The sequence below is a fragment of the Ixodes scapularis genome, unplaced genomic scaffold, assembly GCF_016920785.2.
Source record: "Ixodes scapularis isolate PalLabHiFi unplaced genomic scaffold, ASM1692078v2 PGA_scaffold1__304_contigs__length_218370807, whole genome shotgun sequence".
NCBI classification, from domain to species: domain Eukaryota; kingdom Metazoa; phylum Arthropoda; class Arachnida; order Ixodida; family Ixodidae; genus Ixodes; species Ixodes scapularis.
Window position 1 is genome coordinate 8,025,747 of NW_024609846.1, and position 27,263 is coordinate 8,053,009.

General features: G+C 45.5%; 1 protein-coding gene across 2 annotated transcripts in view; it reads left to right on the forward strand.

The window, feature by feature from the left end:
- Nucleotides 1–27,263, forward strand: part of LOC8028808 (chromatin modification-related protein eaf-1) — a 362,118-nt gene that overhangs the window by 291,608 nt on the left and 43,247 nt on the right. For both annotated transcript variants that reach the window (XM_002401690.5, XM_040502776.2), the window contains exon 2: nucleotides 23,717–24,582. In XM_002401690.5, coding sequence (XP_002401734.3) covers nucleotides 23,800–24,582 — 783 coding nt within the window. In that variant the 5' untranslated portion in view covers nucleotides 23,717–23,799. The remainder of the gene's footprint in view (nucleotides 1–23,716; nucleotides 24,583–27,263) is intronic.

Genomic DNA, 27,263 nt, shown 5'->3' on the forward strand with positions numbered 1-27,263 from the left:
TAACGACTCGAAGTTGCCATAACTTATAACTAGTCAAATAACTAGAAATAATGACTAATGGCCTGAAATAGGCATTTAACTACACATGGTCAACATGAAAACCAAGTTTACTGATTTCCATACGAACATTTTGGAACACATCAACTGACACCAAATTGCCATAACCAAGTGCTCCTCAATTTTAATCGGTAGCTGTGTATTTTTTTACCGATAGTGTAAAAGAGGAAGGCAGTGGAGCACGTGACTGATTATCAATTTAATTTTAGGCACCGAGATGACCACTCCACGCCAAGAGATGGCACCACTTCTGTGTCTCCCGTCAATCCTACGCATTTTTGGTTGAGTTTCCTGTATCGGTCTCAACGGTATTTGCCTCCACCGTGCTTTTTAAGCGCACCATAAAACTTGTCACTTGTAAGGGATGATCAGTTCCGTCAGGGCGCTCACTGGCAAGGATCGCGAATCCAGATATTCGTCGACGGATTTATTGTTGACGAGCGCATACGTCTTAATGACGCAGTTTTCGTATCCAGTGCGCTAGCTGGGGTCGGCTGACGTGTTTCACTATATTTGTAAATGTTCGTGCCGAAAAGCTGGCTTTTGGCTTTCCACCCTCTTTCTTTTGGTCCACTCAACGATGTGCGATTAATAAAGTCTCAATGTAAAATCATTATCTCCACCCATAATTCATTTCATGGCCCCTTTCAGGTAACCTCGGCTTCCCTTTAACGGGAACTGAACGTTCCCTCTAAAGTGGGATCGTTCAGTTCAGTGTTGTTTTTGAATTAGCATTTATTTTCCCGTGGCATTTCTACGTGGCGAATGACCTCAGTATGCTTCTCGTTGATGTCGAAAAAGCGGTTTCTAATTTTACAGCGAGTCGTATTGCAATAGACGAAAATGAAACTCAATTCGAGCGGATGCGCGCTGCAGCTGCTCTGTTTCGTCACGAGTCGGCGAAAACAACATTCCCCATCTGCGTTGCCGATTTCAGAGCGCTGTAGGTGTACTTTCTGGTACATGTAAGCTGTTAAACGCCGGATCCAGGTTGGCTTCAGTCTATAACCCAGGTGCACCGGGCACTATGGCTCTACAGGAAGTGTAGTCGCTACATTTTGGACTACATGTGGCTGCCACGCACGCGTAGCTTGATAACCCGAAAACGCATCAATCATCATCCAAAGTGGGTTGGTCGTGGCTGAACTGACGATATCTATAGTGCTCATATTGTGAATCATTAAAATCCAGTTTTTTTCTTTTTTAATTCATCCGCGGAATTTTAATAATTTAACTATCGTCGTGGGTGCTAAACTATGAGTGACACGAAAATGGGACCACACTGGCCACAGGTACAATACAAACGAGAGTTACTTTCCTGTTAGACTATTTCTTGCATACAAACATACTGTTCGTTTTATTTTATTAGATGGGACTTTCCCTCGCTGCCTCTAAGCAAGCATGTGCGTCTGCCTATGATGTCACTGGTGCTGTAAATATGCAAACTTTCAGAAGATTTCTTCAGTCGTGTTTCAGGTCCGCGCCGTCAGCGTTTACGTGCGTGGCCTACAATGCAAAACGGGGGCCGACTACATGTCATTGGGTTGGAGTGGAACGCGATGCGAACTAGGTCGCAATACAGAATTGCTTGCACTAATACTCCAAAAAAGGCTAAACAGGAATTAATAAGCGACCTTATCTTACGAATATGGAGCGAAGATTTTTTTTTTATTTTTTTGTGTTTTTTTGCGAACGGCTTGAGAGGGCCACAAGGACCGTGCAGCGAAAAATGTTCGAAATAAGCGAGCAGCGGTTTTTGCAGCGCACAATTGAACGTCGCATCGCCGAGAGTTTAGATCATCTCGATTAGTTCCTCTGATTTTCATTAGAAGCCTACGTTGTATATTTCAAATATATTTAAGAGTTTTAAACAAAAACGCCAGCGATTACATGGAGATGGGCAGCAGTCACTGCAAATCAAAGAAATAATTTTCCCATTCACATTTTCTTTGGAATAGCTTCAAACTTCTAGCTTAAATACAATTCAGTTCTCAAACTTTTGACAAAAGATCCCAGTGTCTAACTTATCGGCAGGAGAGTGTAGGATCTCTCCACGCTTTGCTTTGCGATGGGCAGGAATACGACTTGATTTCCTTGCGAATGTTTCACAGAAGAACTTGGTTTTACAGCGGAGCTGTTAAGGGCTAGTTTCCCCAGTTTCGTGTCCGTGGACAAATCGATCTCGACACAGCCCTGTGGAGAGCTACCGCCAGCTAGGAGCGACGGCGGAAACGTTGCCGTCGTCGCTCATGGACGGCGGCCCATCGTACAGCTCCGCTACTCTTCCGACGTCACCACAGTGGGAAGGCTGAAAGTTTTTACTTAGTACGTACGCTTGTTTTTCTCCTTGGAGTAATCTGGAGGGTGATGTGACAATTCTATAAAAATTACTCTCGAAGGCCATTGGCGTCACTTTGACATTGTTGATGATTTCTTTAGGTTAATTACGCTTAGCGCAGTCTAAAACGCGGATGAACGTCAAGAAACTTGTGACAATTCGTTCTCGAAAGGGGCATGTTAAAAACACTTGCTCGATATAGTGGCAAGCTCAGTAACTCTAAGGAGCAATAAAGAAAAAAAAGAAAGAAAAGGTTCGGTGGCTTTGAGGAAAAGTGCCGGCCTGCGGAAGCCCAGGTTGCGGGTCCGAATCCCGGCCGAGGTGCCCGCAATCTGACGGAGGCTTATGGCGGAGAAGGCGTCGTGTAAACGAGCTTTCGGTTGCGCGTCATTAGAACCCCGGGTGGTCCAAATGAATCCTCAGTCCTCCGGTGAGGCGTACCAGATGCCCGTCATTGGTTTGGCACGCAAAACCCCCAAATTTGAATTTGACAGGGGCAAGTTTTACTATGTTCGCTTCACAATTCAAATCTGGATTGCTATAAATCCCGACAAGCGATATTTCACGAGCAACGAAGATCAGCATGACGACCCGTAATTCATTTCACTGCTACCCTTCTATTCTTATTTTTGTTTTTTCGACGTGCGCGTAGAAAAAAGAGGTTTCTCGGATAAATTAAAAAATATACCTCGTGAGATTTGAAACAAATAGATACTCCTGCGAGCCATTAGCCACTGACTCATCACCAAGTGCGGCATTATGATTGTCCTGGTACATGCTCGAAGTGAAGCGTTTCTCACTTATCAGGCAAATGTTTGATGTACTCTGGCTGAGGCAGGTCTAATGAGAATAAACGAGGGGAAAAGAAGCAAAAAGGATAAGACAGACACGGTATGACGAAGCATATCAGATAAAAAGTTAATATGTTAAAACGCCAAAAACAAAATATGAGGTATGTATACTGCTAGGATCTATCGCATGTTCCTATAATCCTACTATTATTTTATTTATGAAAATGGCAGGATAGTCTTGTGCACAGCTCATTTTATATGTAGGACTCTCGGATCTGCCCCATTCTAAGATGCTGCCGTGTTTGTTGGATCAGTGACGTCATCCGCTCAACGCGCGTCACCTTGCACGCCCTCGCATACAATTGGCCCTTTCGGCGTTTGGCGCTTCAGCTTCTACGTTTACGGTTTAGCTCCGACGTTTCGAGCACGCGGTTCCAAAAGGGTGACGTCTGTGGCATCACTCGCTTCGTCGGAGTCTTTGACACTGACCGCAGCAGCGATGAGAGTGATGTTATCAAAAGACGCGGGAAGCTGGTCATTTTGACTTAGACCGGCTCGCGACATCCAAGCGGGAAGATCAGCGGGCAAGGGGACGAGAGCAAGGGTATACCTCGGGGTAGCCGACCAGCGTGAGTGTGCGATCGTACCCTTAGAGGTGAGCTTGGGCCAGTACGGGGTCGCCTAGAATGGGAGAGCGTTCAACTCAATATGACGATCACCAAGTTTATGGGCACCATGGTGGATGGATGGATGGATGGTAATGGTTCTACGTGTGTCCTGTCCCCATTCTTTCCGTTCGTCTCCGATCTTATCGATGCGACACCCATTGCAACGGGCGACAGCTTGCGCCACCTAGCCTAACATTTCGTCATCTCTTCTTTTTTAAAATTTGTATAAATTTTGTTTTAACACAACCCTCCCCCAAGCCGCCTCGGTGGCTCCGAGGCGAGAGCGCCGGCCTACGGATCCCCAGGTGGCGGGTTCGAATCCCGACCGAGGTGCCCGCAATATGGCGGAGGCTTATTGCGGAGAAGGCGCCGTGTAACCGAGCTTTCGGTTGCACGTCAACAGATCCCCAGGTGGTCGAAATTAATCCTCAGTCCTCCGCTGGGGCGTGCCAGATGCCCGTCGTAGGTTTGGCACGTAAAACCCCCAAATTTGACTTAACCCTCCCCCCCCCCCCCTTTAAAGTGTTTCCATTGCCTATTTTTATCTGTATTGGGACTAACTTCAGCAGTGTGGCCTGGTCAAGTCGCCAGACGAGAATGATCAACATTTGTAAATTGTTTATTGCAATTCCTAGAGCACAGAAAAACGCGAAACTTGGTGCATATACTAAGTAAACTTCGAGCATCCGATTAAAAAAATAATTTACCCGTTTAATAGTCACGTACTAACTAACCCCTTTAACACTAAGAGACAATAAATAAGACGAGTGTTATTCCGTTTAATTTCTTTCATTAATTCTTTATTATTTCAAGCGATGACACAATGAGTCAGGTTTTCAATTACAGAAAAGGAAGCGTCTTCAACCTGCTTCAGCTTACCACCAAAACCGATGGCATTGAGCTCAGAATATTGGTAAACTCGAAACATTAATCTCTCGAATGTCCGGCCTGGATTTACTTCATTCCACGCCCGAAGCGAATAACGCCCGGTGATTAGCTCTCGTGACTGTGGGCGAGTGCCAAAATATCAGCGAAGAAAAACAGTTGTTCGCATAGAGTTCGTTGCATTTCATTCGTCGCTTTGCGTGGCGTCACTTCAGTTCCCTTTGAGCGTGTTGCGTGACCCTGGGCTATATCAACCCGGCATATGATTTAGTCGTAACCAATTGTAAACAACCTTAATGCCAGGGACTCAAAGGCCGTGCCAGTTGCGCCAGTTGCGCCAAACTGCGCAATGATCGACATCCTGCTACATGTCGCGCAAAGATACCATCTTTCCGAAGAATTGCGTCGAACTGGCACCAAGGTGGGCATGAGCGAAGCAAAAAAACTAACAAACATAGCAATAATGCTGGTCTTTGTAAAGGGGCGTACGGCGCAGTTGTAACTTAGAATGGAAAGGCTTCCCCTTAGGCTTATTGTGAAAGTAAGCAGATCGGTCAAATCAAGCCGGTAGTATGTGTGGACGTTCGGGACGTTTGGTAATAAATCGCTCCCCACCACGCGCGTCAAGCTTCGCTGCTTTGCATCCGTGTGTTGGGAGCAGCGGCTGACGGCAGACGCGAGAGAGCATTTACGTTATCTCTATGCTCTCGAAAATTATTCTCAGTCTACACTTTGTTTCCGTGTGCTCGGAGCAGCGGCTTCTCATTAGAGTCTCTTTCAGCTGAAATTCCAGACGCCGTCGACGCTACGAGGGAATGGCACAAATCAGGCACCGCCAAGAGCGCAAGTTACTCGGCTTTGTCTGTTTAGGATTGAATCAGCGACGGTAGAACACTTACAAAAAGATTGCGAACGCCATGATGCTGCGCCTTGGCCGTTGTTTGATTGGTTACATCAGCGCGTAGCGTCGGCTGCTTCTGGACTTACAGGGGCCCTGCAAAGCGTTCCTGGCCAGTTTTTTTTAATTTGCATCGCGTTCACTCGAACTAGTGTGCGGGACTCTAGCGGGACATTACAAATATAATGAAGAAGAAATTTTGTACATTTTGAACATAATAGGTGGACCAAGTTCACAATTTTTAACACGTGTTATATCGTTGATGACGTCATTGGTTCGAACCAATAGAGAACCGAAACGGCAAGAGCCATGCGCGATCTTCACAATTGTTTGAGTTAACATCCGCTTACGAAGATGTGAACGCCCCGGTGATTTATGGGTGTTCCAAGCAAACGTATGAGTAAGAATCAGGCGCTTTAAAGGGTCAGAAGGGGTCGCGTCCACTCATTCAGCCAGTCCTACCTCTAGAATCGCATGTCGTCATTATCCGGCGCTCCTAGCCTATGCCGTTCCTGAACTGTTTGACCCGAGCCTGCTATACGCCTTTTCCACAAGGTCGCAGACGGATTAACTGTCGTCACTTCTGGTATGCGGCAAGACATCGTTTTGATCTCTCCACGCCGCTGGAAGGTGTCGACGAACAATGCGTGATTATCACACATTCTTCTTTTGCCTCACCTTTATTTTCTCGCAAATTCCGGATTGAAATGTTTTGTTATTTTATCGTGCCGCATACAAGATACGGAAAACCCACGTGACTGAGAACGGCAGGAAACAGAAAACGTCTATATAAGCTCCGCTATGCCTGTAAATATTGAGCGCGTACTTTTTAAAAGGGGTGGGGCAAATAGGGCTCGTGATTTTCGTGTGTTGGCTCTCGTGATGCAGCTATGCATTGAAAACCATGCTCTGCTTCGCAGGAAGCAGAGTCAAGTCAGCCAGAGCATTATAGAGCTTGAGGTACCAATAGAAAAATATAAATGTGTTCTCTCCGGTGTATCCTCGAATTTCACTTGGTATCTGCATTTGTGGTAATAAGGACTCGAACCGAGAAAGTAAGACTCGAGTAGACCCGAAATCCGCAGTCTTCGTTCATCACGTCTACTGAAAATTGTGGGTCCAGCCGAAACTTTTTTGTGGAAGCTTGTTTGTACTCTAGTTTTTTTGTTTTGTTTTTTAATTATAATAGTTGTGCTTTGATCGATTTTTTATGTATATATTCCAGGGATGTTTTATGAACACTCTATGACTTCCACCTCCTGCTAAAACGCTTCACAGCGATGCAGGCGTTTTTGTAACCAAGATAAGAATTATATAAATGCCGGCATGAATTTGTACCTGCAATGAGAAGGAGTTGGAAAACACGAGGGTGCTAGCTTTTCGCCCTAAAGCCAAGCTGTTTAATAGGAAATAATCTAAAACTCTATATGACTTGCGAGTGTGAATAAAGCGCAGCATGTCGCAAATATGCAGCGAATTGAAATCAAATCTCGCGAGGCTGGGTTCATTGTGCCATTGACGACGCCTGTTTATTGAAACTAGAAAGTTGAAATGAAATGATGGCATCAACTTTGGTACAGATTTGGTCTCTGTTGGTCGCTTGGAGCCACCTTGCTCGCTCAAGTGGGTCGGATGGTATCTCAAGGTATGATACGGCGTTTCTCGCCGTATCATACCTTGGATGATACGGCGATAGCTAGAGAAGCGCCAGGGGGCGCTTCTCTAGCTATCATCATGATCGGTTGCGGCGTCACGGCTAGGACAGACTGGGATAGACCTCGCAGATCTTGGATCGGTCGGCTCGACAGCTCGCGTCATACGCTGTTGGGGTAATGCGCGGCAATACCTGTTTCACGCGTTGTGTTTATTGTGTAAGGTGATATTTGCAGCAGGACATTTTACCAAAGCTTGAAACCACTAGTGGCTCGCGTAGTCTTGCCAACAGACACCTTTTTCGCTGAGGTGTCGAAGCGCACGGATGGTGGTGTGCTGTTCACTACCCCAGTACAAAAAGCTGGATGATGAAACGAGAATATCCAGCGCTTTATCCCCCTACATCTACCACGGCGAATAGGGTATATTTTGTGTTATGATTCGGACAAAATAAAACTAAGAAAGGAATGTCTCATCAAATTGAAAATATAGAAAGTGCAATTCAAGACCCTCTCGCGTGTGTAGTAAATATGTCAGTGAAAGCGAGTCCGTGTATCCTGTTGGTTCCAATGCGTTCTGTTAGTGCTGCTCTCTTATTAGTTCCGAATTAATTCCTCTTTGAATTTTTTAAACCAGTAAACAAACATTTCATCAACATAACTGGCAGAAAGAAGCGCTGGCTGACTTCCGGAGTTGTTTCAGTTAAATCCCTGTTTATTTATCCGGTCTATGCAAAACGTGCGAGATCACCTCGCGATAGAAGCATTAAATGTGAGTCAATGACATCTCAGCGTCCCAGAAAATGAGGAATACACACGAATCACTACCGTTTTTATGTTTAATTTTTGCAGATTCAAAGGTGCATCATGCGTGATGCGCTACTCAGAGAGTGATTTTAAATTTATAAACAATTCTTAGTAAGAATAGTATGGAACAAATTAATCAATCGCCTGAATTTTCCGGGCCATGGCCGACAATTTAAGAGTTTATCGTGTTCTTTCGAGTAGAAGCCGCGATGTGACAAACTTCTTTGCCACGCATTCGATGCGGGAGGAGGTAAGCGTCAGTTGCTGAAGAGCATTTGCTCGGCAGCAACTGTCGAGTCACACTCGGATAAAAGCGTCGGTATCGTCAAGCTCAATGCAGCTAAAGCAAGTGTGCAGCGCTTTGCAACACAACTGTGTGCGCGTGCACAGCCACGACAGCACGTCATTTACTCTGGTGAATGTAAAACCTTTTTCTACAGCAGCCTCCACAGATACGAAGCAACAACAATAAGAGAGGCTGTGAATAGCCCTGACGCACGCCGCGCAAGCTGTAATGTGAGGCTCCTAGCTTGTTTTCGAAGATTTCAGTTTGTTTTAATAATATAAAAAAGCAACTTCGAGGCACTGTTATTAATTACGAATATCACTCACAAAAACCTTACACGGATTTGTCTATTAAATAAGCCGTTTTTAATCGGCATAGGTGCGAACTAACATAGCCACGACGTGCTTTGACATCGCGCGTCGTCTGCACGCATCCTACCAGCTGCGTCACAGGAGGGCGCCCGGGAGGCGGCGCCACCAAAACATCTCGTCGCCAATAAGGAGAGGGCCGGCATTTGCTTGCACCCCAAAATGGTACGCAGCAACTCATGTCTGAAACAGAACCCCAGTATGACCTCTAAATATTATTATTTATTTTTCGGAATTTGCACGCCTAACCATTTCTATCTTGCCAACCGACTGCGGCTCACTGTTGGTTATTTTTTGAGTCACGCGACACCAAGGTGTCACGTGATGTTACAAAGTCACTGACCTCACAATGTCACGTGACATCCTGATGTCACGCGACAGCCTGGCACATGACGTCCCTATGGTCTTAGTACTTATAAGCAGGGCTCCGTGTTTTCGGATGAATTCCAAAAACTCCGAAAAACACCCGCCGGAAAAATGTTTGTCAATTCGGATTTATCCGATAAAATTTGAATTGTTATGTGCCTATGGCACCCCCCTCCCCCACAGCAAAAAAAATGAGAAAGGAATAATATATATATATATCTTTTCAGAGTTTGAGCAGCGCAGGATCAATGGTCCTGGGAAAATGACACCATGATTACCTTTCAAGCCTCGGACCGTTGTCGAAAGGTGGTCTTACAGCTTGTCTCGTCAAGGTTGGCTCAGGGAAACAGGCCATCGTACCATTCGGGTCACGACAAAAGCTACTCTTTTGGTTTCCAGTTTGGGCCATGGGATTTGGGTTTAGAGAAAGGAGAGGGTATGTTTCTGGGGGTAACAGTGAAAGCTATGGACCATAGAGATTGTAAAAAATAAACAAGAGGGGCGGTTGAAACTTCTCTATTACATCCTTAACCCCTCCACCTCGCGCGGTCGCGGGATAGATTGATGGGATGACTACGAGCTTCCTTGCGGCTACCTCCGGAAATTTATTGATTTTAAGGTATCGGCGTTTATCGAAGCGCCATTTGTGTATGACTTTTGTCGTAGATAAATTAGTATTTTCAATAGCAATGGCACCAACGCCAAATTCAACTGAAGATATCTTAATTGCTACAAGCGCGTTTTATTTTGTTATTTGGCACACGTTTGCATCCGGTTATTATTTATTATTTTTTAATAGGAAACACTGCGAAATTTATCTCCGAATTTCGGAGAATCGGAGATTTACGAAAAACAGACTCTGATAAGTACCGAATTTTCGCTAAAAAATAAACTCCGAAAAACACCCTCCGAATTTCACAAAAAATAAACTCCGAAAACACGAAGCCCTACTTATAAGGCCCTAAGACCCATATACGTGTAGCGCTGGAACGTGTCGAACAGATTAACCTGTCGGTTTCCTCATTGAATTTGGCTTATAAATCACTCTGGTAATAATAGTCGGAAAGGTTACGACCTTCACAGATTTGCACCTGATTGCCCACCGCCATTATTATGCAACGAATAAATACAGCGCTTGTGCTACAATAGTGATAAGCAATTTTCCAGTTGCATACAATTAATAGAAGTACCACAAATGTATCAAAACATAAAGAGAAAAGCTATATTATGTTTAAAGTAGTTCAGCGAGCGCAAAAAAAAAATGAAGACACAATTCTTCTGTGCGAATGAAGAGCTAAAGTTTTAGCACTGGCAATTCTGTCGTAGCGTCCCGTTCACTCTCCCGGAAATGTTGCCGGTGTTTTCGGCAAGTTCAGAAATGCCGAGACACCGATGGATACGTCAGGCTCAGATGAGCGAGAGCCGGACGTTAGCGCGAGCAGGCGCGGGTTGCATTGTGCGCAAATCCTTTTGTAGCCACGACAGCCACGGGATGGCGCTCCCGGAACGGCTGTGCGGAGAAGCAGCGGCGGTCGTGCAGGGGCTGTGGCTTGACAGGCAGATATAAGCTTATGTAGGAGGTTTGACACTGTTAGGCACGTCCTCAAAAGCAGCGTTTGGTTTGCTGCGTCCTCTAGCAGTGCCCCTTTATGCTGAATGAAGTGCAGTAGTACAGGTCGACTGACAGTTAACAAAGGAAAAACAAAACAACAAAGAGGATCAGCATTTTATAAATGTCCTAGTCAATCATACGTCGCTCGAAAAGTCAATGCACTCAACTCTTACTCAATTTATATCTAACGCTAAAAAAATCGGCTGAGTAATGCGGAAAGGTTGTTTTAAGGCACATATGCAAGTGTATACATTCTTTTGGGGGTGGTGCTTCTTGCTGTGTAAACTATGTGAATGTACTTTCATGAATCATAGTTTTAAGACATATACGTGTTCTTTTGCTGGTTTGTTTTTTGCTGAAATTTCACTCGAGTTATGTTGGAGGTCGGGGGCACATGCATTATCTGTTGCACATGCAGTGTTGCACTTGATCCACATAAAACTATTTTTATTTGTGTGAGGAATAAATATTTCAACCATTTGTTCTTGACATCAGACCTCTCTTTAAAATAAGTATTCTTATTGTAAAACAAAATGAGTAATACGTTTTGATATACACATATCAACCTTCAGTTATCATCAAAGATGTGCTTTTCACGAGCTTTACTAGTTAATTTTCAAGTAAAATACTAAAATGCGTGTTGTCTTTTACTCTAAAAGCACCAGGTCCTGCTTTAAGCCAGCATCTTGACTTCTACAAGACCTGTTACAAAACATAAAATTCCGGCTGCGTCCCTGAAATACGTTCGATCGTACTCCAAACCAAAATCTCAAAGTCAGACATTGAAAGTTTTCGAGCTTGCACTTGAACTATGGCTTGAGTGCAGAAAGAAAACCACCAGAATGGTCAGACCCCCGATTAACGAAACAGTGGACGCTCAAGAAAAAGTTAGCATTTTCCTCTTTCCACTTCAACAAAGGTTGGCATTTATGCGCCCTGGAAAGCGGAGAAGGAGCAAGGAGGCCTCACGGCATTAGTATGAGAGAACTAATGGTCAGACTTGCGTGCAAGTTAAAAAGGCCACTAACAACTCCAACATTTACATTATTTTTTATTGTCCTAAACACACCAGCAGGATGGAATATATTGTATAACCCAAATTATTTCAAAACAAAAACGGCAACTGTGAGAGAGCCCGTTAGAAATCCGTGTCCTTCACTTCAGCTAAACTACCCGTCGCCTTTCTTTTTTTGTGATGACGGTGTAGGCGAAGTGAATTTCCAGGAATTTAGAGCTGGGGCAAGTTGCATGTCTGTAATAATTAATTACCCTGATAAAATATATATATATATATTTCCGACGATTGTAAATTTACTGCTCTGCTGTTTTCGAAATATAAAACCTCAGACCCCGGAAGCGTTAATGACGTGGCATCGCCCTGTTCCTATTTCTATATATATACATATATATATTTTTTATATGGCGGTTGCCTACGGCTGTGCTGAAAGAATTGAGAAATGTGGTGATTGTTTTAAAGTCGGCAACGGCTCGGAAGATTTATTTTTGTTGTACAACTTTTTGTACATCGAGAGAGTGATTTTCCTCACGTCGGTCGCCTAAGTCTCCAGTACGTCGTCTACAGGCTTTTTACCTATTAAAAAAGGAGTTTTATAGGTAGAAGACCACTCAAAAAGTACACTTGAACTTAAAGCGATGCGCCGGCCGTGAGCTTCAGCACTTCGCCGTGCCAAGAAAGCTTTGATCACGCCGCGAGACCGGTGAAACTTGCTTTCAACTAGTTGTGCCTTTTTCCCGCGGCACTGCATTTTCGTAAAAAGTTATGCGTGTTTCCAATGATAAGCCTTACCGCTTACAAAAAACTTCGGCGAATGAGATGAAGGAGTACAAAACGTGTCTTCGGCACGTTCCCGCCAGCCTCTGCAAAGCTAGCGAAAACGCAATTTCGCCGCAAGCAAGATGGCCGTCCGGTAGCGGCACTCGCGGAGCGGGGAAGCGCGATCCAGCAATAGACCGATTGCTAAATGGACCTTTTCCGAGAAGCGTTCTGCGCACGCGCGAGCGCCCGATGCCAAGCGGTGAAAGTCGGAACGAAAAATCGAGGAAATTCGGAATGAGGCTGTAGATCGACGAGTAGAACACGTAATTGCAGCATATATACAATTGTGTTACACAAAAAAAGAAAGTGGACGGAAAGAAAAACACGACGCTTGGGTGGACGCTACGGATTTCCCTCTTTAAAGTTGCGTTGGGCACGCGACGCAGCTCAAGAGAGCGAAGCAACTGGTAGAGTAGCTCCCATTATCGATTGGTGGCGCAGGTAGGTCACTTCCTCGATTTTTAGTTCGTGGAGCCACCGCCTGGTGCAGTCGGTATTTGGAAAAGGTGCATTGTCCAAACATCAAGGAGAATACAGGGAATGGTGTTGCACGCGCATGCCTTCCCCGTGTAAAAGATTCGAAGTAAATGACCAAAATAAAGCCTTGACACACGTGCGTGCAAGACGCCATGTGGTTTAGGCTTTTGCTTTAGAACAGTTACTGCTGCAGACGCCAGCACGTGCGGCGCGTGGAACACCATTCCCCGTATTTATTTTGATGTTTGGATTATTCAGCCATTTGCTATGTTACCCAAGCATCAAGGAGAATGCAGGGATTGGTGTTCCACGCGCCACTCGTGCTGGCCTCAGCAGTAGAAACTCTTCTAAAGCAAACACCTAAAACAAATGACATCTTCCACGTTCGTTCGTCAATGCTTTATTTTGGTTATTTACTTCGAACCTTTTATACGGGAAAGGTGTGCGCGTGTGGCGCGTGGAACACCAATCCCTGCATTCTTCTTGATGCTTGGATAATACAGCACATTTTTTATAGGTTCATTGTCATAGAGATCAGTCGCGTGCACTGATCTTGTAGTACGCTGGACCACAGACCGCGGCCTCGGCAGCTGGGGCCGAGTGTCGCCACTGGCGGCCATTGATTGACATCACCAAATGCATGGGACTCAATTGGAGAAGCAAGAAAAAGTGCCGTTTCCCCCGTTTCTAAGCTGTTGTCGGCACTGAAATTTTGGGCTGCTTTTCGATAAGTCCATCAAATAGCTTGCGTACAAACATTAAAACTGACAGCCCTCGCAATTATAAATAAATATTTTGTGGTCGAGAGTGATTCTGCTGGGTGAAAAATGTAGGGTACCTCAATGAGGCGAGAGTCACCTCAGAGTTGGTGGCGGTTTCGTTGAGTTGGGTTTAGCAGACGACAAGCTCCAAGGCTTCGCTACGCGGAATTTTCTCACTCCCAGAAAGCCGCTGTCGAGACGGAACTTCTTCGTCATTCATCAACTTCTGGGCTTCACCGAGGACGGTCTCATTGATGGCAAGTTCCTTTACTCCACTACGAGAGCAAGCTTGCCAGCTCAGCCGTAGGGACTCCAAAACGTTTCATTTTTTTTTTATCTGCTTTCGAAGGTTTGACACATACCGATTCAATCTTGAAACACCCTACAAAAGGATCGCAGCGCACCATAAAATACTTGCCTCCGAGCACAGCGGACATGCTTTAATATTCTTACTTGTATGCCTTTCTCCCATAGACTGGCGTGTATTGTCTGGTGTCAAGCAATGGCCGCCAGTGGCGACACCAACGGGCTCCCGATCCGCGACTCAGCGTACTACCCTAAAGATCAGTGGTGGCGTGGACCGACTTTGTATAGTTGAAACGTCTGGATGCTCCGCAGCCACGGGGTTCTTCTCCTTTGAATTGGGAGGGGGAGCTGCCGCCATCTATCGTCGTGGGCACCTCGAGCGCAAGTCAGCCGTCTCTGGTGTTATCGGCGAACCCGGCATATCGGTGCTCCGGCGGCAGTGTGGACAGCGCGACGACTACGAGGTATTCCGACGCCAAGTGCCCACACCACTAGGAGAGGGTTTGGCGCTGTATAGGCCAGCTGACCCGTCCAAATGAGCGGAGTCGAACCATTGCTTGCTGCCATGGAAACTATGTGCCTCTGACTTGGAGCTTTCCGCAAAGGCAAGGAGTGCACCGCTTGGCCGTCTATGTCAGGCACATAGCCAGGAATTTGTTTCGAAGGGGGGGGGGGCGACCGAATGCCTTTACCCCCCCCCCCCCCCCCCCCCCCGGCTACGTGCCTGGTCCACGTCGTTGACTCTCATTGACATTAAGTTGCAATTCTTGCGTTTTCCAAAATATCGTTTCCTTTTTTTCCTGCAAATACCCCGTTCTCTAGCATGGATGATGCCTAAGGATTATTTCTCGTCGTTTGCAACACTAAGAAATCTTGGTGTTTCATGGTTGACAGTGGCCCTTTTGATTACTCTTCTCAGTTTACTTTAGCTTCCATTCATTGGAGAGTAACCTGGTATCTAAATGCTCTCACGAGACGCTATTCAGTCCTCTATATTAACTCTACTTTTTGCGGGGTTCTTATAATCACACGAGCCGCGGCCACACTGCTGCTACAAAGGAGAGACTGCAAGACCCTGTCTGAGTTGTCTTTCGTCCTTGTACCACTCTCCTGCCCACACTGGTCTGATATATGCACAACGGGCAAGATGTTCCATGACACTCTTTTGAGAGCTAGCTTTTGCTCAAGGTCGCGAAAAGGCAGCTGGCGGCTACAATAATCGCTTCCATGACGCTCTTGCGTTTTGTGCATAACCCTAGGGCGGTAAGGCTAAAAGCGACGCCGCGAAAGGAAGGCATTACTTTTTGATATGACGGTCACATACCTTTACGGAAGAGTAATTATAACTCTAATTGCTTACAATTAATTGTCGAGTTTTTGTAAATAAAATACCTTCCTCTTTTTAATTTTTGTTTTATTTTACGTGTGCAAGTTTCGTTTAATATACCCCGGTGGCCACTGGAATTATTTTATAATATCTTTAGAATTACTGTATCATTTCTCGAGCCGCTTTCACGCACATATTTGACATTCGTCTGAGCTCCCAGAACAATGTTAACAATGTGATGGACAGCGCAGTCGTATTTATTGCAAGTTTTTAAAGTCACGCTAATGAGAGCTAAAACTTACAGCAAAATATTTCAATTCGGCTTAAGCTTCCGGTTTCAAAGATAAAGTTGCTGTCGGCTGGATAGCTTGAATCCGAATACGCGGGAAAACTTGAGCGCGAGTTTGTGTTTCAGAAAGTAATACTAAATTATGAACACTTCGAATAATTCGTTTGGGGTGCATCGTTATTTACCCCCTGGTGCCGTTGTCCCCTGTAAAAAATTGTGCTTCATCTTTTTTTTCTTCATTTAATATACCAGAGTTGTGAGTGCGCACCTGTCTGTGTTCTGTGTTCCTTCCTCGTTTTTCCTCGCCTCTTTGTGCGCGAATTTTAACCATGCTCAAGGTTTCCCAACTCTCCCAGCTTACTACTCTTCTACAGAATAGTGGTAAGGGAGATTTTTTTATCTTCGCTTCATTTACAGGTTGCTTGGCATGCAGAACCAATCGTGAATCGGCATCATCTAAAAAGTAGAGAATTACCTTCTTATTACCTTTTACTCTACTCACATACTTCGTAGATTTGAGCATTTAATAGTTTACAGACTTTTGGTAGGACAATTTCGTCGCCAATATATATATATATATATTTTTATTTTTTTTTTATTTTGACTTTTAGGGCTTTAAAACTTCCGAACAAGATAAGGTACAGTCAAACTTCTTCGTTTAACGAGGTTACGAGCATTTTGGCCCGTATTTGCGAAACAAGTGCCAACGTTAGGGTTCACTAGTAGTTCCTTGCGCGTGATCTGGCATCTTTGAACCTCAATCACCAAAGAAGTGGAAGGGTTAGGCTTCACTCCTGAATAGGTTTTCATGTGGCAACCTTGGGCCTAAATTGCCAAGCAGGTGCCAGAATTAAGCTTCACTGCTGGTTGTTCGGTTCGTACCTGACATTTTTAGGTCAGGTCTGGCGCTTCGGCAATTATTCTCGGCGAGCCAGAGAAAAGCCGTAGAAGCACCAAAAGAACGAGTGCTCTTGCCCTAACAACCGCCTCGGAGTGAAATTGTAGTTGGCCCAATTGGGACCCCTATGCGGAGAGCAGGTCGTCTGCTTCTTGCTGAGGAGTGGCCGTGACGTGAGAACGACGCCGAGCTCTTATTGGCTGATTGAGAAAAAATAGTGGTAGACCTCGATGCTAGATACCTTGAGGTCTACCCACTATTTGTTTTTCAATCAGCCAATGAGGGACCCTGTGGTCAGCGAAACTTCCTCTCGGACCTTTGCTTCCGTAGACTAGCCGAGGCATGCTCGGCCTGCCAGATTACGCACCCGTCAAGTCCGGTGTTGTCTAACTTCTCCCAGCTGACATCCTCGCAGTGTTGTACGGAACGGCGTTCCAAGGAACGGCGCTCCTGGAACGCGTTCCTTTTAGGAGGAACGAAGGAACGCCACCGCTCCATTTTGCATCAGTGGAACTGGAACGGGAGCTCGTTACATTTCTACTAGGACAGAAAAAGGAACTGCATTCTTTTTTTCCGTCCAGTGGGGTAATTTTTATTTTAATCCTAAGAGGGAAATACTATAAGTATAAAAACTATATCTTTACAAAGAACAGGATCTTGTTTACTTTTGGTTACTTATCTTAAGGTTTATTTTGTGTGATCCTCGCTCGGTAACAGTCGGGTGAAGGAGAGCTAGTGGCCATCGATTCTTTTTTCAGTGTCCGAGACTGCAGTAGAAAGAGCAAAACTTTTAGTCGAAGGAAACGACACAGAAGGAGGGACGTTTTATACTCAGCAACGTTCTCTGCTTCCACGAATCCTCGCACACCCAGAAATCTAAGACCGACTGCAGCCATCACTGAACATTCACAAAGAGGCCTACAGTGACAGCGTAAGAACAGGTTACCAGACATCGAACGCACCCTTGTATCCCGAACATTAGTCACTTCAAAGATACACAAAAATTAACATTTATTCCCTCTTTCCTCCTCCCCCACCTTCAAACTGAACAGCGAATCCAACCTTCACAAAGAAGGACTTGCAGTTTTCAAGACTGATCTTCCAAAAGCCCTACCCTCTTCTTCACTAGCTCGTCGTGCGGACAGCAACACCGAGAAACAACTGCTGATAAGTTCGAACAAAAGACTTTGTTAGGTTGAAACGTGTGAGGTTGTTATAAAACGCTCGTTCGATGTGGGATAACAGTAAACTTGGCTGGTCTGAGGTTCCCACCACAAATATGGATAAGGTTCAAAGCTGAGGTTCTTAAAGACGAATATAACAACAAAGGAAACCCTGCTTACTCTCGTTTTCTTCTCCAGGTGCCCTTCCATCACGGCATTCAAATTTCTATGTTCCGATTTGAAAAGATAGATTAGAAAATAGAAAGAAAACTTTACAGGATCTAACAAATGTAGTAATTACCAAAATACAAATGTAACGTATATGTAACGATACGTTCCATTTTTTTAAGTGTAACGAGAACGAGTTCCTTTCTCACAGATGGAACTTGTAACGGGAACGCGTCCCAAAAATCAGAAGGAACGAGGAACGAGCTTTCGTTCCTTTTCATGAGGAACGTGTACAACACTGCCTCCTTGCTTCGTCTGCAAGGGCGGTATAAATTCGTGGTCTCGCTGGTAATACACCCTACAAAGGATGCGCTGTAAACTCTGTCTCAGGCCTTTTTTTTCTTCTTTTTTGTTGTACGATTGTTTTGTCACATTGGTCATAAGAAAACTTTCGGCAGACATGTTGGAAGCATGTATGCGGCAAACATGCTTGTAGCATGCTTCATGTGTGTCCACAGTCACCCCTGTCGTCATGTCGACAGCAAACGCCGTGTGTCTCGCGTGATGTAGGGGGACAGTGTGGCCTAAAACTCTTCCCAAGAGCGTGATGCAAAAAGAGCGGCCGCCGCGGTCGCCCTGGAAGGCATCCTCGATTGCCACCTTTTTTGGTAGATGCCGGGCCAGGGCGCCGACGAGTACTTGATTCATTTTATTCGATACGCAAGTAACAGAGGTGCACGATGAGATGCACTTGAACGGAAAAATGGCGACGCAAACGCGGTGGCGGGGCGCCGCGGCAGCAGTGGATGACCTTGCTCGCAAGAGCAAACGACGTCGCGTCGGCGGTGGCAACACTAGACTGACAGAGGCGTGCTCGCAAGCGACGTATGCCCGGTCGGCTTCCGGCCACAATGGACCAACGGGAGGAGCATCCTCGGAAACGGCGTCGCGTGGGTGGGCGGTGGCCGCCGCGGACCGATACGAGCTTGCGTTCATTTCTGGGTATACTGGTCATTGCAAGCCTACTTAGTTACAAGGACCTTGCGGCTTGCGACGCTTAGCGAAATATTACAGTGACTTGTAACTGTGCTCAAGTCAGTGGCACGCACGCGGTCTATGGATCAAAGTACTCGTTTTTGGAGCACGCTAAGAACTTTATATTTTAAATCTAAGAACGTCGTAATTTTCTTGAATACTTGGCACGTTTCGTTTAGTTGCGTGTACGTTAACTTGAGGTCAATCTCTTAATCACTCTGCAGATATTAAAAGTACTCGTTCGATAAACCCACGCCGGTATATATTTGAAATAATACTTTTTTTTTCCTTAGGGAAAAAACACTTTACAGCATTACGGGCAAGTGAAGGCACTTGTGGGAAGGCGAGCGATCCCACTTCGACATCTACATGCATGAGAAGAGACGCGTCGGTGGCGTCGTAAAACGCGACAGGTTTCGCTACCTGACGTCATAAGGCACAAAATGTTTCATGGGTTCGCCCTCTGTTCTACCAACAAAGCGCACGACTGAGCAAACGGAGTAAAAAGAAATAATGCGGATTTGAAGAAAAAGAAATACCGTCGTGTAACCGCTGTAAACACTGCGATCTGTTGAACCGCTTTGAATACGCGCGAAGTGGCTTCCGGCGACAAAACACGCCGCGATGGGAAAATTTGCGTATGACTCACGAGTCGCATCTCGCAAAAGTAGCCGAAGTGAGAGCAAAAATGTTTTAGCGAAATAAAGGGAACAGCCAGTGTAGATGGAGATCGGCGGGAAAACGAAAGCACGCTCTTCACAGCTGTAAACGACGTTGGCCGCAGCTGCGATTTCAGAATGATCCGATGAATTTCATGTTATTTTGCGCAGACCAGAGAGAAAATGTGCCGGCTTCGAGTACTGCCTCGTGCTGGCTGATGTGCCGACGATGATATCGCTTAACGCGCCGTTTCGTGCACTGAACGGCGAGCTATGAACGCCGCGTTACGAGCGCTTACCGGCGTTTGCAGCGGATATTTTGCTCGGCATTGTCTACCGGAGAAACGAGGCGACGTTCGTCGAAGTGAGTAATCAGAAATTATCTACTGCATGGTACAAGGTCACTAGGAATCTTCATTTCGCTCGAAGTGTGGCTTTCCTCGAGCACTTAACAGAGCAAATGCTCTCTTCCCTCCTGCATTTCGCATATATGGATGTGGATGCGTTGGCTTTTGAAGTGGCACAGCCGGCATTATTATTTAGCAGGGAGACAGTGCCGAGGTTTATCTTCCGACATACTTGGTTTTAGTGGTTCATAATGATCACCGTACAGTCGTGGGCAAAGTAAGCTGGAACGAGTGAACGAGGACCGAGCGTTAACCGCGGCTTCACCCCGAGACGTGAATTCTGGCTGGTACCAGAAAGAGCGCGGGAAGCGAAGTGCGATGCCATTGCGATAAAGCTCGGTATACAAGTAGATACGAAAGATGCGATTTGAGCAAGAACAATGAGCGCGTTCTTTTATACTCTCGATCATTGTCCCTTCAAATATTGAGTTTTTTTTTGTTTTTTTCTTTAGATATGGTCATATTCCGGGATTGTTCACTCCGTGGGATCCTTCTAATGTTCGCCGTGATTGGCTGTGTCTGTGTTTCGCGGGGAAGTAAACTCACTGACCGTTTTTTTTAGGGTGGTGGTGCGCTTTGCCTGAACACCTTGGTTGAGATAGCCGCAGCGAAACGCTCTCATTCTCATCTTTTTTTCACCTAGGTTGCCCCCCCCCCCCCCCCCTCCTTTCCCCCAACAACAACAAAAAAAGTTAAATCTTTTTTTTTTTTTTTTTTGTTTAGCAAGAAGTAAATCACGCATAGCCGAACGCTCATTTCCCTCCCAAAGTGTGGCGCTAGCAGCCCGAAACAGATGCCAAGGTTTCGGGTATAACGATTATCTAATTGTTGAAAAGTTACGAGTGATTTCCTGAAAATTTCAGTCGGACAATGAAGCCCGTTTTCGCCCGTTTTCGGTAACTTGCGCCGCTCAGCTGCATTTATTCGAGAGCACTGTTGGCCGCCATTTTCCCAACGAAAATTTCGGAAAATCACTTTTTAACTTTTGAATAATATAACGGTTTGTTGTAAAACTTTGGCGCCTGTTTCGCATCACTAGCGCTACACTTGGACGGGGAATGGGCGTTCGGCAAAGCGTAGTTTATTCCTGCGACGAAAGCTCAACCCTGCAAACTCTTTCTTTAATTATCTTTCTTTTTTTTTTTGGTGGGGGGAGGGGGGCAATTTGGGGTTATTAAACTTCTCGTTTCTAAGCGGGCCACTACTATCGCATGGTGGTTGCTCGGTCGGTTCAGCTTACGTTGTCCATTATTGTGCATGCACCGAAGACCTACCATTGGATCCCTATCTTATAATGCCGCTTTCTGAAATCCAATAGATTTGGCTGTTGATCGAACACATGTAGAGCAATGTTCCTACACTGCCTACACATTTTTTCATCCCTTTTCATTCAATAATAAAAAAAAAACAGTTGTTGGACTGTAGAGGCGTTCGCGACGTTTCATATTTTGCCAAAAGAGAGCTCTCGAGCACGCTCAGAGCACCTTCCACCGCCCCCAGTATACGATGAGTCAGGCAGAGCTTCCCTTTTGTCCGCCATTTTAAAAGCAGAAATGGAGGATATGACTCCCTAATTGCTGTTACTCTGAGAGGTCCGGTGCTTTTAGCGAAGCCAAAACATGATCCTAAAGATTATAGGTTGTTCGTAAAAGAAATATATATATCTATATATATATATATATATATATATATATATATATATATATATATACGTAAGTACGTGTTGCTCGAAGTTGTAGTGAGGCTTCCCGCGGTTAAACAGTTCGACGGGCCATCGGGCGTCTGAAGCCTAGTGTCGAGTTAATATTTTGTCCCGAAGAAACGAATGCGGCTTGCCCTGTAGCTGTTGGTAATAGTTTCGATGAGCGACTGGCATAGAATACCTTTAAGGCCGACGGACAACCTCGGTCTTCTGCAGGGATCCTCTGAGCGTTCCTCTCTCCTAAACTGCGAGTAGAGCCAAGTTGGGGTAAGGGAACAAGTGACAGAGGAAAGAAGGAAGCGGGCAAAAGTGGAAAGCGACAAGTGTACGTTGGGCCTTTCAGTAACAGTCACTTAACAACCATAGTTTTTGGTTTGTTTTCTACTCTGACCGACTTGCGTGTCTCTCTTTCAAAATGAATGCGTATCAGCTCGAGAAGTTGTCCATTCTGCTCAACTCTAACTACGTTAGTATTTCGTCTCTGAAGTCAGTGTGTCGGCCCGAGAAAGAGGAAGCAAAGTACGAGTCCACTTCTTTGAAAAAATTGTTTTGATAGTACTTTGCGGTAGCTCGTTTTCCATCGAATAAGGAGGCATCTACGTCGAGGGAGAACACCAGTTACATCCCCCAACATATTGACTGAAGTGACCTGGCGGCTGAATTGTTACGGAAAATCTTTCTAGTAATGCTGCACAAATGGCATGAACCTCGTACTAGTTATGAGAGACTTAAAACTGAACGGAATGTAGGCCGAAATGATTTAACGTAGCACAAGATGTTGAGTTAAACGATGGCTTTTCCTTTTAATGTTGTTTTGGTTATTGTTATGAACTAGGAAACCGCCAACGCTCTTCCCTTAAACTGAATTCCAGAAATCATGATGGTTGGGTGCTCATTAATTATGTAATGATGCTGCGTAGCTATCGTTGAATATAAATTACGTTTATCCCCTATTGTGCACTGGGGGATTTTCTAGAGAATCTTTTTATAATGATCAATGCGTCATTGTCTTTTACTAACTCTTTGAATTATTAATTACTCTAAAAAATTAACGGTCCCGTTTACTTTATTAGAGTATTGTTTAAAGAATCACTAAATGCTGCGCAATTAAGGAAAACATATGTTGAAGGCTGAAACGTGACATTTCTAATTGCATGCACATTCCCGTAGCAAGACCGAATTAGTCTTTATAGATGTCAATTCTAAGAGAATGTTAAGTTTACCAGTAGATGTGTATATCGTTTAAGCAGTACACAAGACAGTCATTTCAACCGCGTTATAGACGAAACGCTAACTTGTGGCTGACCCCAGTTCAAGTTCAATACCGTTTATTTTTTATTAAACAAACGCCGGATTGTATTACTTTATTTTTCAATTGAAATTGTGCTGTCTTTGATGAACGTTTGGGCGCTTGCGGCTATGCAGCTTCCGAACGCATTTGTGGACATCTACAGACCGTATGCCGGGAGAATTCTGAATGCTTTGTAAGGCCCTTTCAACCTCTACATCTACATAAGATGTTGACCTTTGCAAGTGACTTCTTTTGTATCTCTCGCTTCGTAATGTGGCGAATACTTTGCTAGTACGTCTACATGTGAAACACTAAGGCTATTGTTGGGGGAGGACGCTGGGGTTGGATTTCTGCGATATATATATATATATATGTATAAGAACATCGGTTCCGCAGCTGTGAAACTCGATGAACCAGATGGCGGCTTTATTGCAGAAGGCATAGAGCTGAAACATATGTTATCGCCGATACAGACTCCTAAACCTAAGGACCGGACACAAATGCCTCACCTTTCAAAATTCTCGTCAACACCATATTTGCACGCAGGCATTTCTACATTAAGTGCGAGTTTCTATGTTGCGTCCATTTACGCTAGTTCTCTCAACACAAACAAAAATGTCGACACATAAAAAAACGCGTAGTTAATGCAGCATTTTTTTTTTCTCCAGGCACCAGCTCCCAAGTTCCACGCCTCTCCATGCTGGCGGTTCCATGACACAACTGCCTGGAACTATTTCCTTGAAGTGAGACCATGCAGCAGATCACCGTCAGCCTGTCCCAGGACCACGACGTCCGAAAAGCCCCGATGAACGTTTGCGACAGCCTGTCTCCAGTGGATGGCAAGCCCAAGCCGCCGCTCAACGCCGACTGCGTCCTTTCCAATGAACTGCTCGAGACCCTTCGACGGGAATGCCTCGAACGGAAGGTGATGGCCAGGTTGTCCCGACGCCCCATCATGATAGACACGAAACGGCTGCCCACCAAAGACGAAGGCAAGCACGAGTCCGCCTACAAGCAGGTCAAGCTTGAGCTGCCAAACTGCAATTATGTCCTCAGCGAAAACTACGAGAACCTCTCTGGAGACGAAAGCCAAGCTGCGCGATCGTTCGACACTAATGAGGTTGACCACAAGGCCATTGCACCTTTTCTACCTCTCGTGGATGCCATGGAGAAGCGTGACAGTGAAGAGGAGAAGAAGCTGGCGGAAGATGCCGAGGACGACTTTCCGGAAGAAGGCAGCCTAGTCATCGATGACGGCTCGACGGCTCCCAGTGGACCCCCCGCGAGGCGGTGGAACCGCCGTCCTTCAGCCCCTGGGTGTAAATCACCCGACGAAAGACCGCCGACTGCGGGTGCCGTAGCGCAACAAGAAGTTTCGCCTCCGGTCCGCCGAACAGCTTCCAGGGAAAGTGCCGGAGACGTTGAAGGAGGTGTCAGGGAGGACGTCAAAGTAACCGAAGTAGCCGGCAAGGAAGCGGTCAAGGAACGGAAGCGATTGTTGCTGAGAGACTCAAAGACCAAGAAAATCAGTCCTGTGAGTGTCCTTTTCAGAAATGTCTCCCCTTAATGAGATTTATCCAGTGTTATGTAACACAGTTTCTATGTAGTGTAGTACATTTATAACCCTACAAGGTGATTTTAATGGGACATCATCCTATGCAGTTAATGCGCTATGATTCAATGAAGTAATGCATTGATTGAACACCACGACCTTGGCTGTAAACCACGGAGCTAGAACGACTATCTTGTTGGCGTGGGTTCTGTGTTTATCAAGGCACGTAAGGTACATTGTCCTCGTCTTGTTAAAAAAAAACTAATACTCATTGTCAAGAATCGGCAATGGTAGAAACATCTGTCGAGCTATTATCCTCGTATTTGTTTCTTCACAACGATCTTCCTGGGAGGCCGAAAATGTACTCAATTGGGCAAAAGGCACGCAAATTAGACGTTCGTGTTTAGACAATGTAAAGTCGGCCTGCCTTTCAGGTATAGTGACAGTGACACAGGCTTCCGCTACAGGCGAGTAAGTTAACCTGTGCACAACGACTGCTAGGCTGGGGTTACTAGCGTGCATCTCGCAGTATTGGCACAGCCAATCACTCCGTTATAATGTTTATTCTTCTTAAATTGGCGGGAGTGAAGATAAAACCTAAAGATTCCTGGGTTCTTCAGGAACTTTTTTTTAGAGCGCAGCTCTTAGGGGCCCGTTTCCAGCCTGAGCGGCGTCGCCGTTGGCGTCGGCGTCGCCGTCGGCGTCGGCGTCGGCGTCGGCGTCGGCGTAACCGCGCCCCTCCCTCTCCTCCTCCTCCCTCTCCTTCTCCCCCTCCTCCTCCCCTCCTCCTCCTCCCCCTTCTCCTCCTCCCCTCCTCCTCCTCCCTCTCCTCATCCTCCCCCTCCTTCTCCTCCTCCTCCCCTCATTGTCCGGCTTGAGCGGCAAGGAGGAAAGCAGTACGAAGGTGGAGGAGGGGGGAGGAGAGACGAGGAGGCGGAGGCGATGGGGGGAGGAGCTTGAAGGGCGAGGAGGTGGTAAAGGAGAGGGAGGGGGAGCAGGAGGCGAGGAGGACTAGCAGGCATGATCACGAGGGAGGAGGAGGAATATACCCTCCACTCCTCCTCCTCAAGAGCTGCGCTCCAATTCGGCGTTACAGGAAGTTGTAAACGGCTTTCACTTTTTTTCTGGAGAACTTGTCTGTATTTTTACTGTCACCTTTTTGTCTATTGCGGGCGCGCAGTCCCTTTTCCTTCGCTCCGCGCCTGCCATGCCTCCGTCCTTGGCCTGCAGAAAACGCGCCATTTTTCAGTCCTATGTTCTTTTTGGAGCGGTGTTTGCTGACACTTAAAAGGGCGCTCGAACGCTTTGGCCCCTGGTTGTAACTCCCACGTTAGAATTTCCTCTTTCCCAAGTCTTCTCTCTCTCTTTGTAGAACCTTGCTTTTGACGGGAAATCATTGGTTGAGCTTTAGTCATTCAAAATTACCAATGCTAGATGGCAAGACGTCCAGTAAACCCACAGCAATAGAAATACACGGGCACTATTTTCTTTTAGCGGGGCCGGGGGGGGGGGGGGGGGGGCATTACCGGATCGTTAATACATCCATAACATTTGACCGATAAATATAGTTCATTTCGTGCAGCTTACCAAGGTTACAATTATCTTTTTAGGTTTGTTGTGCATTCTATTTAGACGAAAACATAAAAATTGTTGGGTGTAGGAGACGTAGACATAAAAATCGATTTGTTTTACGTGAGTGTCTCGATGTAATTTTTTGGTTTGCCTGTCGCCTACTGTATTGCCCTCGCGGGCTCTGCAGGGTATTAGAAATAAATAGATAACTATTGTTTGAAAAGGCCGCCCGACGGCGCCCCCTGGTGTATGCTCCAAGGCGCAGAAAGAGGGACGTCTCACGGTCTTTGGTTAGATATTTAATAGCAAGATCGGCCGCCCATGGGTGTATTTTTTGTAAATAAATCGAGCTCGTAGGTTTAGTTATCACCATATAAAGACGATCGTGGGATTCACCTAAGTGCCTCTTTAAAAGCTCTCGTCTTTTTCTTTATTTATTTATAAATTCGCAATGCGCTACGTGGAAAATCGCCGTAAAAATATATATTTGATGTATGTCATTACTTATTCTTACAAACATGCAAATTTCAAGTCCACAATTTGTTTTAATGTTTTTTGCCGTTTCCTTTGTTCCTACAACGAAGTAAGGCGGACCTCGACGGGGGAGGAAAACGTTGGTTTTGGACGGACGCGCTCGCACGCTAGAATTTGGATTTTGGGATGCAATATTTCTCCGGGTTTTATTACGTCATCCTGAAGCGCTACAGATAATAACCAATGCATCGACGGCAGGGTTGTGAGTTACTTTTCGAGGTACTAATAAAATACAGGAAGGGTGGTGCCGTCCAGCATGGCCAAAGCTCAACTGACATACGCCTATGTATCGTACGAGTTTTACAACGTGAAATCATTAATGTTATTTGCACAGTAAGAAGTTGCGTAATTTTATATATTTACCTGCTATTGCAAACTCACACTATCACAAAAAAATGGCGATTATCGCAATTTTATGAAATTACCTGCTATTGCGAAATCGCGGTCACAAAAATAAAAATAAATAATGATTAGAGGAGTGAGATTTGTTTTGCGGGGGGGAGGGAAGGGGGGGAGGGAAGGGGGGGTTACATTTTTATTGCACTTACTAGAAAGTT